The sequence below is a fragment of the Chiloscyllium punctatum genome, chromosome 45 (genome assembly GCF_047496795.1).
Source record: "Chiloscyllium punctatum isolate Juve2018m chromosome 45, sChiPun1.3, whole genome shotgun sequence".
NCBI classification, from domain to species: Eukaryota; Metazoa; Chordata; class Chondrichthyes; order Orectolobiformes; family Hemiscylliidae; genus Chiloscyllium; species Chiloscyllium punctatum.
Window position 1 is genome coordinate 60,192,088 of NC_092783.1, and position 14,871 is coordinate 60,206,958.

Below are 14,871 nucleotides of genomic sequence, written 5' to 3' on the forward strand. Positions count from 1 at the left end.
TTCAAGGGCAGTTCAGGACGAGCAAACAATGCTGGTCCAGCGAGGAACATACATATTCCATCAGTGCATTTAAAAAGTCAAAAATCACACAACACTAGGTTATAGTCCAACAGGTTTAATTGGAAGCACACTAGCTTTCGGAGCGACGCTCCTTCATCAGGTGATTCACCCGATGAAGGAGCGTCGCTCCGAAAGCTAATGTGCTTCCAATTAAACCTGTTGGACTATAACCTGGTGTTGTGTGATTTTTAACTTTGTACACCCCAGTCCAACACCGGCACCTCCAAATCATGTTTAAAAGGTCAGCGTGACTGCCAGAAAATAAATTTTTACCAGAACTGACCCTAGCTCAAAAACACCTTCATGTATGTGCTGTTATCAAAGGAATTATCACAAGGTACATCCAAGGATCAATCCCCACTTGTCAATAGTGAGAGCATCAAACCAAGGCTCTGCAAACATTTCCTCAGGGTTACACAGCATGGAAACTGAGCTTCAATCCAACTCATCCAGATATCCTAAATTAATCTCGCCCCATTTGCCAGAATTTGGTCCACATCCCTCTAAACCCTTCCAATTCACGTACCCAACTAGATGCCTTTGAAATGTTGCAATTGTGCCAGCCTGGAACAGCTCATCCCATACACACACCACCCTCTGCGTGAAAAAATTGCCCCTCAGGTCTCTTTTATATATTTCCCCTCTGATCTTACATTGAAGCCCTCTAGTTTTGGATTGTCCTACCTTGGGGAAAAAGATCTTGGCTATTCACCCTATCCAGGTCTCTCATGATTTTATAAACCTCTGTAAAGGTCACCCCTTCAAGTTAATTACAGTGAAACAGAGAGGTTCAATGCTAATCCCACAACAACTCATGCCAGTTCATCACCTCCTGGACAGGTTCAGATTACCTGGAAGGGAATGGGAGAATAACTTCCCCTGAATCTTTTTTTTTAAATGGCTCTTTCCAACTCTCTCAGGAAATGATTTGGAAAACAGGGATTGGGGTTAGAGGGAAGAAAAAGGAAGGAATGTTTTTGATTATGTGGAGCTTGCTCAATGGACCAAACTGGGCTTGTGCCACCATCACCTCGGATATGATTTAAAACCAAACAACAAAACAGATCACGGGGCAAAATCTTTATTGTAGTAGCTCAGTTGTAGTACAAAAATGTTCTACCGTAAATTACCATTAAAAAGCTAATTAATTTATGGTTTGAACAGTTCCTGCAGATACACAGAGTTCATCTGATAGGCTGTCAGCCAATCTGAATACCTCTTTGAGCTGCCATAGTAAGGATAGCCAATGGTAGCGTAGTAACTGCGCCATGCATGATAATAAGCCTTCCAGTAATCACTAGAACATTCAGACTCAGAGGGTAACATGGGCTGACCTTCTGGGTAAGGACAAGGTGCACCCTTGCTGCCCTGATCTGTGACATTGGAAACTCTTGCTGCTTCAGCGGATGCCAGCTTGGGGTCTGCCTTGGATCTTTTCCTGCTGCCCTTGGGGGCTGAACCTTTGAGAGGGGAGCAGTTGAGACCTAACCCTGTATCAATCTCAAGTGGTCGTTTGGAAGGGACACTAGAGAAAGAACTAGCAGCTGCCTCGTCTTTGAAGCCCTCTTGCCGGGCAAGGGATTGGAAGCCGGGAAGTGTTTTCTCACTCCAATTGGGGAAATCCTCTGGGATGGGACTTGCAACTTTCTTCAGCAGGGCATCGTTCTGGACATGAGGGTTCAATGGCACCTCAGCCTCTGTCGATGACTCCCTGCTGCTGGTCCTGCTGCGTGTTGAAGGGTTAGTGCTGGAGCTGGAATCACTGGGCTCTTCCAGCTCAGTCAGTTTTGCCCACTTTTGAGAAGTATGCAAACAGATCAAATCCTTCTTACTTAAAAACAGTTGACTGCTCTGGTCTCGGGACATCAGCTCCCTGCTTTCTGAATCTTCCATTTCATTTGTTGACTTCTCCTTCAAGATTCCAGAGAATCCGGTCCACTGGCGGACTATTTCCACCGGTTTCTCATCCCGCTCGGCGAGGAAGCTCTCGTAGTCTTCAACAAGTTCCACAAAGCTCAACAATCGCCTCCTACGTTTTGACCTTTTCTTAAAGAGCGTCAAGGCTGGGATTTTGGGGAGCGATTCTTGCAAAGCCTTCCTGTCTTCTACTGTGATGGTGACCGGCTCAGTAGAGGATCGGGACACATCGCAAGACGTGGCATCTTGAAGGTTTGCCCAGACTTTCATTTTAATGTCAGTGGACACGTGGCAGCTGCTGATCTCTGGCGCCTTCCCCACATCTCCAGCACGGTGTTCCTGGGGATCCTTCTCGGTCAGCACCTTATTTGATTTCAGAATTTTCTTGGTTGTGAACTTTTTTCCAGCAGTTTTGACAGGAGAGTGTGACCGTGGCTCTGGGATAGTGTGCTCCCACCTCACTGAGGGTTCAATCTCAGCAGCCAATGGAATTGCTGCAACAGCTGAATTCTTATCCCCTTTTACCTTGATGACCTCTACGTCCCAATCTACGGGCTCTTCCAATAATCCTGATGGAATTGGATCTATTAAAAAAAAAGCCATAAAGAATTGGCAAAGACTTTACAGAGTCTAGTTATTCCCTTCAGATATACATCTCTTACTAGGGAAGTGGGAGATAAGAAGGTAACATAGTGATTAGATTAGATTCCCTACACTGTGGAAACAGGCCCTTCGGCCCAACAAGTCCACACCGACCCTCTGAAGAGCAACCCACCCAGATCCATTCCCCTACATTTAACCCTGACTAATGCACCTAACACTATGGGCAAATTAGCATGGCCAATTCACCTAATCTGCACATCTTTGGACTGTGGGAGGAAACCGGAGCACCCGGAGGAAACCCACGCAGTCAGGGGGAGAATGTACAAACTCCACACAGACAGTTGCAAGAGGCGGGAACTGAACCCGGCTCCCTGGCGCTGTGAGGCAACAGTGCTAACCACTGAGGACCCAGTTACTTTAGACTGGCAATACTTCAGCCTGCGACATGTCAATATTTCCCAAAGTTAAAAATCACACAACACCAGATATTAGGCCAACAGGTTTATTTGAAAATTCCTGTTGTGAGATTTTTAACTTTGCCCACTCCAGTCCAACACCAGCTGCTCCACAATCTTTTCCAAGTTACAGAATTCCCTCAGCAACATGAATAAACATCAACTGACCTGCCAGTGTCTGACAGTGTGGCTGAGAGAATAAAGTTAAAGTTTTGTAACAGTTGAAGTGCATCATAGTGTCGACTAGAAATAATCTAAAAGACTGAATTTACAATTAAATTCACTCTCATTACCTACCAGGTAGACTCAGGAGGTGAAGATTGCAACGCTGTGCTATTAACTCCAACTCATTCTCCTCTTCACCACGACAACAGTATGTCACAGCCAAGCCTTGAGTGCCTGGATGAATATCAAAGGAACATTAATATGCAAGAATTTTATTTTCCCCAGTTTTAAAGGGACTAATTAATGTTACCTGAACAAAAATACAAGGCTGTGTTCACGGCTGATGTCACCAGCAGGTGGAACACCACACGTGCAATATTGGAGAGTTGCTTTTAAATTCTTACCAACTGGTGTGGGTTAGGAGAGAGAAATTAGCACAAAGTGTGGTTAAAAGGGCAAGTAGTTCATCTTTGTCAGACGGACCAGTTTAAATGAGTCATTTGTTTTGCTCATTCTTGATCTGTCAGTCAAGGGAGTAGGGATTATCTCAAACCCATCAGTAGCACTCACTGAGTGACAAGTTGCACAGGATTCTTCATCTCTTTGGGACAAACAACCCAGCTTCCTCGATATCTGGTAATGCACCCTTTACAATGTGCTGTTTCACGTGTGCGCTCAAAAGTGGCAGCATATTTGATGGGAAATTGGATTCAGTCAATGTCAGAGTTCACATGTACATGAAACCATCGGTCATTGTTATAACAGTGTCATGAGTGGATCTGCACAAGTGTGGATGAATTAACAGCAACACACACACTCAGTGCTGGCAACACAGTTTAGAAATACAAGTATCCTCTCAGGTTTTTTAAGGCACTGACTATTGTTGGCATGTTTTCACTAATGTCTTCCAGTAACTTAAGAGGTCCTTCCCATATACGTCGACCTGGAGTACATGGTTATTTGACTGCAGAAGGATTCACAGCCAAGTTTACTGATGCTCACAGTCCATCATTCCAAAATTTTGCAATTGAGCTGCAAATTTCCCAGTTAATGAATCACTTCTGAAGTAGAACGAGTCAAGCAGCATCCGTGAAGAGAGAGTAAGCTGATTCGAGTCCAGATCACTCTTTTTTTAAACTGATGTGAGGTATGACTCAAAACAAAGTCTAGACTCGAAACATTAGCTTGCTCCCTCTTCACGGATGCTGATGTGATTGAGCTCTTGTTTTCAGTATAGAATACAGCATCTGCAGTAATTTGCTCCTACTTGTGAAGTGCAGTCAGTTATGTAACTTCACATGACAGTTAACTGTGCACAAGGCTCCATCAGTTGGAAGGATATAAAGGAACAATGTATCTGGCCTTGGTATTTTCAACTGCATTATAAATGGATAGGACACGAAGAGACCTCCCTTACTATTTTCTGAATGATGACAAGAAATATTCTACTTCCATTGAAAAAGAAGGGACAATGAGGCCTCTATTTAATATCCTGCATGAGAAGAAGACACCTCTGACAATTGAGTATCCAGTACTGCACTGGAATGTCAGCCTAGATCGTGTACTCAAATTTTGAGAAATGGACTTGAACTCACATCCCACTAATACCACAGGCTCAGGATGACAAAGTCATTATTCACAGACTAGAAGAGGTGAGGAAAGTTACTGCCTGAACACAAAATAACACACAGGTTTTTGCATTAGTTCAATGTCCAGATGCAAACAACCCTCATAAAATCTGGCTTCATTTTCCATTCAGAGATATTGAGCCAACCTCTAAAAATAGAGAGTACATTTAATCCATATTCCAGTATGTTCATGCAAGGTACTGAAACAGAAGAGGTAACGTCACATTGCAACTAGCCTGCTCTAAATTAGTTACTTCAGTCATAAATCACATCACTACGGATAACAGTCGGAACATTTAGGATCCTAAATATATTTATGAAAATGTTCCTTCCTTTAATTTCTGATTTAGGTCTTGCAGAAAGTTTTTTTTTTAAAATAGTAAAAGGACCTGAAGCTATCTTGGAGAGCTTAACATTTAACATATACATTTATAAAAACACTTACAGAACCACTTTCATAAACCACCCATGTACCTAATGCCAGGATGCCACAGCACGTTTTCAGTACACGAGTGTGAAAGGAAGAGAAGGATGCGTGGATAGACTGAGATTAAGTGAGGTAAAGAGGAGGCTTTAGTGGGGCATAGAAATCAGCATCGACTAGGTGGACCACATGGCCCATTCAGGAATATAAATGCTATGTAATTCATACCAAAGCGGCCAGCTCTGCCGATTCGATGCATGTATGTCTCCCAATCCTGGGGCACATCCAGGTTAACTACCAGGTTCACCTTTTCTGCATCAATTCCTCTGGAAGTCTGAAAGAAACGACAGCCATAAATAACAAACATCGCTACTTTCATAAATCCATGCACATCACATACTCCCCAGAGCCAGTGCTTGGTGCATTGCACCCAATGTTTTTACATTTGCATGGAACACCTGTGTGCAACCACTTGGGAAGGGAGTCTGATGACAACCCAGATGAGCTGCCAGAGGAAGTGGAAGAGGCTGGTACAATTGCAGTGTTTAAGAGGCATCTGGATGGTTATATGAATAGGAAGGGTTTGGAGGGATATGGGCCAGGTGCTGGCAGGTGGGACTAGATTGGGTTGGGATATCTGGTCGGCATGGTCGGGTTGGACTGAAGGGTCTGTTTCCATGCTGTACATCTCTATGACTCTATGTTCAACCCAGTTCTGATCAACTATCCACATACAATATTTTGAAAACCAGTCACTGAATTATGAACGGGCACAACAGTTGATTGTTCACTTCCTAAACAGAGAAGTTGGCAATCAATTGTAACATCTCTGCCCCTGTCTCAGCTGATATGACTTATACCAATGGAACTGGAAAATATCCATGTGACTTGGCAGTTCAGAGAACTCAATGTTTTGTTTAAATGATGTGGAGATGTCAGGGTTGGACTGGAGCAAACAAAGGTAGAAGTCAGAAAACTGCTGGACTATAACCTGTTGTCGTGACTTCTGACTTTACTTAAATGAGATACCAAAGGAAAATTGGTTTATTACAATGAGAACAACCAAGAATTTTGAACTAAACATACTTAATGGAAGTCAGAATGATAGAACTAACCAACAACCTACCATGCACCTACAGGACCACAGCACATCTAAGATACTGGCCCAGCAATGGGGACACTACTTCACTATCAATTCCAGGCTTTAACATCTACGGTCTAGAAAAGCACAGCAGGTCAGGCAGCATCCGAGGAGCAGGAAAATCAACGTTTCGGGCAAAAGCCCTTCATCAGGAAACGTCGATTTTCCTGCTCCTTGGATGCTGCCTGACCTGCTGTGCTTTTCCAGCACCACTCTAATCTAGACTCTGGTTTCCAGCATCTGCAGTCCTTGTTTTTACCTCGTTGATTTTAACATCTTAGGTGCCTGCCGACATTAGAAGCCAGTGTGAGGCTCCTTATTCAACAGGAAAGAGAATGCTCATAAAGGCAATATCGCAAGTGGGAGGAGAAACTAGTTAACTCAGTTGAATTAGTGACAAGCACAGTTTTTCCATTCTGATTGGTAATGAAGTGAAGCGATGATAAAACTATTTAAGATTATGAAAGGGTTTATGATAGAATTGACATTTCCTATTTTGGGGAGTGGTTAGTGAGAAACTGTTCTCACTTGTAAATGGATCGAGAACCAAAGGGTAGTATTTTGCAAATATAGTAAATGTAAAGTGAGGAAAATCACTTCGTACAGTGAGTAGTTAGGGTCTGGAATGCACTACCTGGAAGGATGGTGGGGTCAGGCTCTACTCTTGCATTCAAGACGGCACTGAATGATTAGTTAAATTGTAGTGTTTGGAATGAGGGCCAGGTGGATCTCACTGACTACGAGATCCTTTGGTTGGCGTTGTTAAGCTCGGCCAATTAGGGAGCCCTGGCTGACCGATATAAACAGGGGGATTCAGAAGGTTTCCTCAGTCTAGGGACTGGCTCTGAGCTGGCTGGACACAGCCCATGTACTGTGTACATGTAAATAAAGGATGACTTGGTGACAGGATACCAGTCTCTGCTCAGTTATTTCAAAATACAAACAATATTGTGGGTTAAGGAGAAAAGGCAGAAGATTGACAGCAAGTTATAATGCTTACAGAGCCAGGGCAGACATGATGAATCGAATGGTGGTCTTTTACACCATAGCAATCTTGAAAGAATAGGCAGAGTGTTCAGAGTTAGGTCTATAAATAAGACCAATGAACCCAATAAGAAATTCAGGAGAATTTTTTCTAAAAACACATAAGAATGAGAATGTGAAACTTGCTCCCACAGGGAGAGGTTGAGGCAATAAGTGTCCACACATTTAACGCATGCTTCCCAAACATTTGCCAACTGTGATTTATTTTTATGTTTCACACCTGCTTTCACCCAGAGTGCAACAGTAGGAGACTCACCAACTTTTAAGGGCATTTAAATGGTCACTGGATAAACATGCGGATGAAAATGAAATAGTGTAGGTTAGATGGGCTTCATATTGGTTTCACAGGTTGGTGCAACATCGAGGACTGAAGGGCCTGTACTGCACCGTAATATTCTATCTTTAAGGGGAAACATGATCAGTTTATGAGGAGAGAAAGGGACGGGGTGGGAGGAGGCTAGAAAGCAGCATAAGTTCCAGCACGGATCAGTCAGGCTGAATAACCCATTTGTAGGCTATAAATACTACATCAAGTCACAGAATAAGTTTCCAGAGAAATGTTCTTTGTGGAGGAGACAGAGAAAAAGAGACAATTAACGTTTGCACAACACTTCACACAACTCAAATATTCTAAAGTGCCTCACATTAAATAAACTAAATCCCCCTGACTGAAACACAGAAAATATAAGAGTAGTACATTCAGCCTTTCGAGCCGCTCTGCCATTTCCATAGTTATTGGTGAATGCACTAACCACCTTGTACACAAGTTCCCACATCAATAAGAGCACCATCGCAATAATCTGTTTCTGTTAGTGCTGGTTGTGGGAGCACTATTGGGCTGGACATCACCCAGCCACTGGTCTGTAATATAGTACCATGCGATCTTCAATACCCAGGTCAGGCAGAAACAGCTCTTGCTCACTGTCTCAATCTGAATGAGTGGAGTATAGAACTCCCCCCATCAAAATTATCAGCGATGAGTTACAACTCTCATAAAATAGTGTGCCAACCAGACAGCCAAGCTAGAAAATGGTTTGAACACATTTAGAGACAAAAATTATCAAGGGATAAGGGGAGAATGCTAGTGAATCAGGTGCAACTAGATCCAACTGTTCTCAAAAACTCAGGAGGAAATTTCCTCAGGGTCTTGAAAAGCATCAAGTTTGAGTGGGCGATCAGATGTCCCAGGAAAAGCTTGTCTGATATGGAAGGTGTTAGCTATGAAAAGAGATTCAGTAGGTTAGGATTGTTTTCATTAGAAAAAAGGAGATTGAGGGGGAACCTGATTGAGGTTTAGAAAATCATGAAGGGTATAGACAGGGTGGATAGAGACAAGCTTTTTCCCAGGGTGAGGGATTCAATAATGAGAGGTCATGCTTTCAAGGTGAGAGGTGGAAAGTTTAAGGGGGTACACGCAGAAAGTACTTTACACAGAGTGTGGTAGGTGCTTGGAACGCGTTGCCAGGAGAGGTAGTAGAGGCAGGCATGGTAGATTCATTTAAGGGGAGTCTGAACAGATGCATGAGTGGGTGGGGAGAAGAGGGATAGAGATCCTTAGGAATTGGGCAAGAGGTGAAGACAGTGAATTTGGATCAGCTCAGGTTTGCAGGGCTGAAGGGCCTGCTCCTGGTCTCTAAATGTTCTTTGTTCTAGTTCATTTTAGTGTAGCAAACACTGCTATAATGGGCAGATACCACTAGAGGACCTCTGTGCGTAGTGTACACTCTATCCGGGGACAAGAACTTTCTCCCCAAGCAAAAGGCTGACAAAATTCAAACTAAACAAAGGTTATTCCTGGCTCTGAAAACAGGTCACTGTTAGAGATATCACATGATACCACAACAGCAGCTCAAGAAAGCAGTTCACCACCACTTTTCTAAGGACAAATGGGGGATGGGTACTAATGGTCGGCCCACAGTGATCTCCACGTCCCCTGAATGAACAATGAAAACAAAACAAGAACGTTCTTTCTGGGCGTAAATTGCAATCATGTTATTTTTGGGAATCTGACTTGTAAGGACTGCAGATGCTGGAAATCAGAGTCAAAAAAGTGTGACACTGGAAAAGCACAGCAGGTCAGGCAGCATCCGAAAAGCAGGAGAATCAACATTTCGGGCATAAACCCCTCATCAGGAATGTGAGCAAGGCAATCTATGTATGCTCAGGCTATTAAGTAGATTAAAAGACCGCACATTTCTAATTGACAATTCTAATTAGAATTTCTAATTCTAATTGTTCTCCCTCGTCCTGAGCTAATATTGACTCCTCAAACATCAGTAATAATAAAAACAGATGGCCTGGTCATCATCACACTGTTGTACGTGGGGGCCTGCTGCATGCAAGCTGTCTGCTACATAGCCCACATTACAATGGTCACAGACAGACAGCCCGCCCAGGTTACAATGGGCTCCATTCCACAGTCTGTTCACAAGTCAATATCTACGCATGTCAAAACAAGACGAAATAAGGTAACATTTTTGACCCTGGTCATTAATGACATTAAATTAATGTGAGCTTTTTGTTAATTAAAGAATTAAATTAATTTCTAAGCTCTGTGGTTTCAAAAACAAGACATAAACCTCAGGTGAAGAAGAAATATGTAGAGGGATGAGAAAAGATTTTTACATCCAGGGGCTATTAGGGTTGCATTGCGTTTTATAGGTGAGTGAATTTGAGATAAACACCTTAAGGAAGAAATATCAAGGGCTGCATTTAAAAAAGGCAAGAAATTGGAATCCAAGTATAAAGCTGATACAGAACCAATAACAGAAAAGAAAAAAATAATAAACTGGTTCAATTTATATTTAGTTTGCTGTGGATACTGAGCAGGAAACTGTGTCTAAACTCGTAAGGAACATAAATCTCCTTTGCCTGAAGTGAAGTGCACACTTTTGCAATTGGAGCACAATTTACTTGGGGTCAGAGGGCTAGGCACTCTTATTCCCTGTCTAAATAACCCCATCCAAACATGTGCACAGCTACTGAAAGATTGTAATTGACAATGTATGCAAAGCACTGGGAAGAGCCACTTGGGCGGCAGAGTGGTTAGCACTGCTGCCTCCCAGCACCAGGGTCCCGTGTTCGATTCCTGCCTTGGGCGACTGTCTGGGTGGAGTTTGCACATTCTCCCCATGTCTGGGTGGGTTTCCTCCGGGTGCTCTGGTTTCCTCCCACAATCCAAAGATGTGCAGGTCAGGTGAATTGGCCATGCTAAATTGCCCATAGTATCGGACAGGGGAACGGGTCTGCGTGGGTAACTGTTCGGAGGGTCAGTGTGGACTTGTTGGGCCGAAAGGCCTGTCTCCATACTATAGGGAATCTAATCCAAGAGCTGCTCACTGTTTAAGAGCACTGGCTTTTGGAGTTATCTGGAGCAGTTTTGAGAAGATGCCCACCCCTCCCAGTTTTAAATTCGCCTCGTGTGTGTTTAGATGAAGCATGACTGGGCCCTTTTGAAAACTCACCAAGTCCGTGGAAATGAGGACACGGCATTTGTACTGTTTTAGTTTGGACATGGCTTCAAGTCGCTGGTTCTGGTTCATGCTGCCTAACAAAGAAAAAGGATACAAATAAATGGAAATTAACATATCACAGGCTGTCAACAGCACTTTACAAAGTATTCTAGATTAATAAACCACATGTATTAACCTTTACTCATTTATGGGATGCAGGAGTCACTGGCTAGGCCAGTATTTAGTGCTCATCCCTAAATACCCTTGATGGTGGTAAATTGCCTTCTTGCAGTCCTTGAGATGTTTTTACATTATTGCAGTTTAACTGTCCTCCTACTATGACTCATCAGAACACCTTCCCCAATGTGATGAAACGATAGTCAGTTCTGCTACCATGCAGAAGTTCCATTCTCATGCAATCCCATGTTTAAAAAAATGGCGTAATAGCAGCACAATTTAAACTAATGGGGCCAGAGTCACGTTATAACCAATACATACTTTAAAAGTTCATGTTATAGAAACAATCAGGTTGTAGTGAATTTCCATCAACGAAACGCGCATTACAGCAGAACAACCTATATACACAGACTAGACACTTCAGCTGGTTCGCTGATCTTAGCCTGGAAAAGCCATGACTTGCCTTAGTACCAACTCAACTCGCACTGAAAATTCTGACACTAGAAATTTCACACTAGTGACTTTTCTCTTACAAATTGTATCAGAAGAAAATATAATAGAAGAGAATGGAAACTCCAGCTGCCGATGTGTAGAACAGAATAGCAGCTGTACATTAGAAACACAGAACACGTACCTGAAATGCAGACTGCAGGAAGTCCTTTAGAGGTGAGAATGTCTGCTAGACGCTGAGCCCTATGAAAATCAGGAATACAAAAATTACTCAGTGACGCTTTCAAGGTGAGAGGTGGAAAGTTTAAGGGGGATAAATGCGGCAAGTACTTCACACAGAGGGTGGTGGGCGTTTGGAACGCATTGTCAGCGGAGATGGTAGAGGCGGGCACGGTAGATTCATTTAAGATGCATCTGGATAAATGCATAAGTAGGTGGTGAGTAGAGGGATACAGATGCTCAGAAATTGACCGACAGGTTTAGACAGTACATTTGGATCAGCTCAGGCTTGGAGGGCGGAAGGGCCTGTTCCTGGGCTGTAAATTTTCTTTGTTCTTTGTTTGACACTTCGACAATCCAAAAAAAGTTTCTGAAATCTAGCAGGAAGTGACTGAAACACTGAAGGACACCTGAGAGTCTTATTTATTGAGATACTGGAAGAAAAGCTGCAATATTCATAAGCCTGTTCACAATGGATCTGCCATTCTATCAGCTAATATATCTAAACCACCAAAAATTAAAGAACTGCGGATGTTGCAAAGCAGAAACAAAAAACAAAATTGCTGGAAAAACACAATAGGTCTGACAGCATGTGGACAGAAAGCAGAGTTAATGCTTTGAGTCCAACAACCCTGCTTCAGAATATAATTTATTATTTCTTCTCTCAGTGTCATTAATCCAGCCAGGTGCTTTAAAGAGGATGAAATGAGAATTAAGCACCAGAGGGTGACTTGTACAGCACTATTAATAAAATCTTTGACATGAACTGGCCCAGAGAGACCAAGGAGTGTGTAACCTGAAAACAACCCTACATTAATTTGGAGATGCCGGTGTTGGACTGGGGTGTACAAAGTTAAAAATCACACAACTCAGCACCGCCTTCCTAACCTGCAATCTTCTTCCTGACATCTCCACCCCCACCCCACTCCAGCCTATCGCCCTCACCTTGACCTCCCTTCACCTATCGCATTCCCAACGCCCCTCCCCCAAGTCCCTCCTCCCTACCTTTTATCTTAGCCTGCTGGACACACTTTCCTCATTCCTGAAGAAGGGCTGATGCCCGAAACGTCAATTCTCCTGCTCCTTTGATGGTGCCTGTCCTGTTGCACTTTTCCAGCAACGCATTTTCAGCTAAAAATCACACAACACCAGGTTATAGTCCAACAGGTTTAATTGGAAGCACACTAGCTTTCGGAGCGACACTCCTTCATCAAGTGAAGGAGCGTCGCTCGGAAAGCTAGTGTGCTTCCAATTAAACCTGTTGGACTATACCCTGGTGTTGTGTGATTTTTAACCCTACATTAACTATGCCTTGATCCCCTGCAAAGCATTCGCCCTGAAGGCAAGACGAGAAACTGGCCATATGAAACAATCACTTCCCCCAATATACTATCAACAGGATTCCAACTAAATATTTAGTTGGAATTCCAACTAAGTATTTACGAACGAGAGGGACCGTATTGTTGAAGAGGAGAGTGTGAAACGGACTGTTAAGCTAGAAGAGATACCTGTTAGGAAGGAAGATGTGTTGGACATTTTGAACAACTTGAGGATAGACAAGTCCCCCGGGCCTGACGGGATATATCCTAGGATTATGTGGGAAGCAAGAGAGGAAATTGCAGTACCATTGGCAATGATCTTCTCGTCTTCACTGGCAACGGGGGTGGCACCAGGGGACTGGAGAGTAGCGAATGTTGTGCCCCTGTTCAAAAAAGGGAATAGGGATAACCCCGGGAATTACAGGCCAGTTAGTCTTACTTCTGTGGTAGGCAAAGTAATGGAAAGGGTACGGAGGGATAGGATTTACGAGTATCTGGAAAGACACTGCTTGATTAGGGACAGCCAGCACGGATTTGTGAAGGGTAGGTCTTGCCTTACAAGTCTTATTGAATTCTTCGAGGAGGTGACCAAGCATGTGGATGAGGGTAGAGCAGTGGATGTAGTGTACATGGATTTTAGTAAGGCATTTGATAAGGTTCCCCATGGTAGGCTTATGCAGAAAGTCAGGAGGCATGGGATAGAGGGAAATTTGGCCAATTGGATAGAAAACTGGCTAACCGGTCGAAGGCAGAGAGTGGTGGTAGATGGTAAATATTCAGCCTGGAGCCCAGTTACAAGTGGAGTTCCGCAGGGATCAGTTCTGGGTCCTCTGCTGTTTGTAATTTTTATTAATGACTTAGATGAGGGAGTCGAAGGGTGGGTCAGTAAATTTGCAGATGATACAAAGATAGGTGGAGTTGTGGACAGTGAGGAGGGCTGTTGTCGGCTGCAGAGGGACTTGGATATGATGCAGAGCTGGGCTGAGGAGTGGCAGATGGAGTTCAACCCTGCCAAGTGTGAGGTTGTCCATTTTGGAAGAACAAATAAGAATGCGGAATACAGGGTTAATGGTAGGGTTCTTAGTCAGGTGGAGGAACAGAGGGATCTTGGGGTCTATGTACATAGATCTTTGAAGGTTGCCACTCAGGTGGATAGAGTTTGTAAGAAGGCCTATGGAGTATTATCGTTCACTAGCAGAGGGATTGAATTCAAGAGTCGTGAAGTGATGTTGCAGCTGTACAGGACTTTGGTTAGGCCACAGTTGGAGTACTGTGTGCAGTTCTGGTCGCCTCACTTTAGGAAAGATGTGGAAGCTTTGGAGAGGGTGCAGAGAAGATTTACCAGGATGTTGCCTGGAATGGAGAGTTGGTCGTACGAGGATAGGTTGAGAGTACTCGGCCTTTTCTCGTTGGAACGGCGAAGGATGAGGGGTGACTTGATAGAGGTTTATAAGATGATCAGAGGAATATATAGAGTAGACAGTCAGAAACTTTTTCCCCGGGTACAACAGAGTGTTACAAGGGGACATAAATTTAAGGTGAAGGGTGGAAGGTATAGGGGAGATGTCAGGGGTGGGTTCTTTACCCAGAGAGTGGTGGGGGCATGGAATGCGCTGGCCGTGGGAGTGGTAGAGTCAGAATCATTGGCGACCTTTAAGCGGCATTTGGATAGGTACATGGATGGGTGCTTAATCTAGGTTAGAAGTTCGGCACAACATCGTGGGCCGAAGGGCCTGTTCTGTGCTGTATTGTTCTATGTTCTATGTTCTAAGTCAACTGCTATGTTGCACTCCAAGCTTGCTACCCCAAAGGTCCAA

At 43.6% G+C, this 14,871-nt stretch overlaps 1 protein-coding gene across 1 annotated transcript in view; it reads right to left on the reverse strand.

The window, feature by feature from the left end:
• Positions 1-1,125: 1,125 nt before the first annotated feature.
• ddx20 (DEAD (Asp-Glu-Ala-Asp) box polypeptide 20) overlaps positions 1,126-14,871 on the reverse strand; it is a 41,104-nt gene continuing 27,358 nt past the window's right edge. Inside the window, exons 7-11 of the mRNA XM_072563890.1 lie at positions 11,701-11,759; positions 10,902-10,984; positions 5,481-5,586; positions 3,333-3,434; positions 1,126-2,561 (exon numbers count right to left, since the gene is read on the reverse strand). Of these exons, the coding sequence (XP_072419991.1) occupies positions 1,210-2,561; positions 3,333-3,434; positions 5,481-5,586; positions 10,902-10,984; positions 11,701-11,759 (1,702 nt within the window). The 3' untranslated portion in view covers positions 1,126-1,209. The remainder of the gene's footprint in view (positions 2,562-3,332; positions 3,435-5,480; positions 5,587-10,901; positions 10,985-11,700; positions 11,760-14,871) is intronic.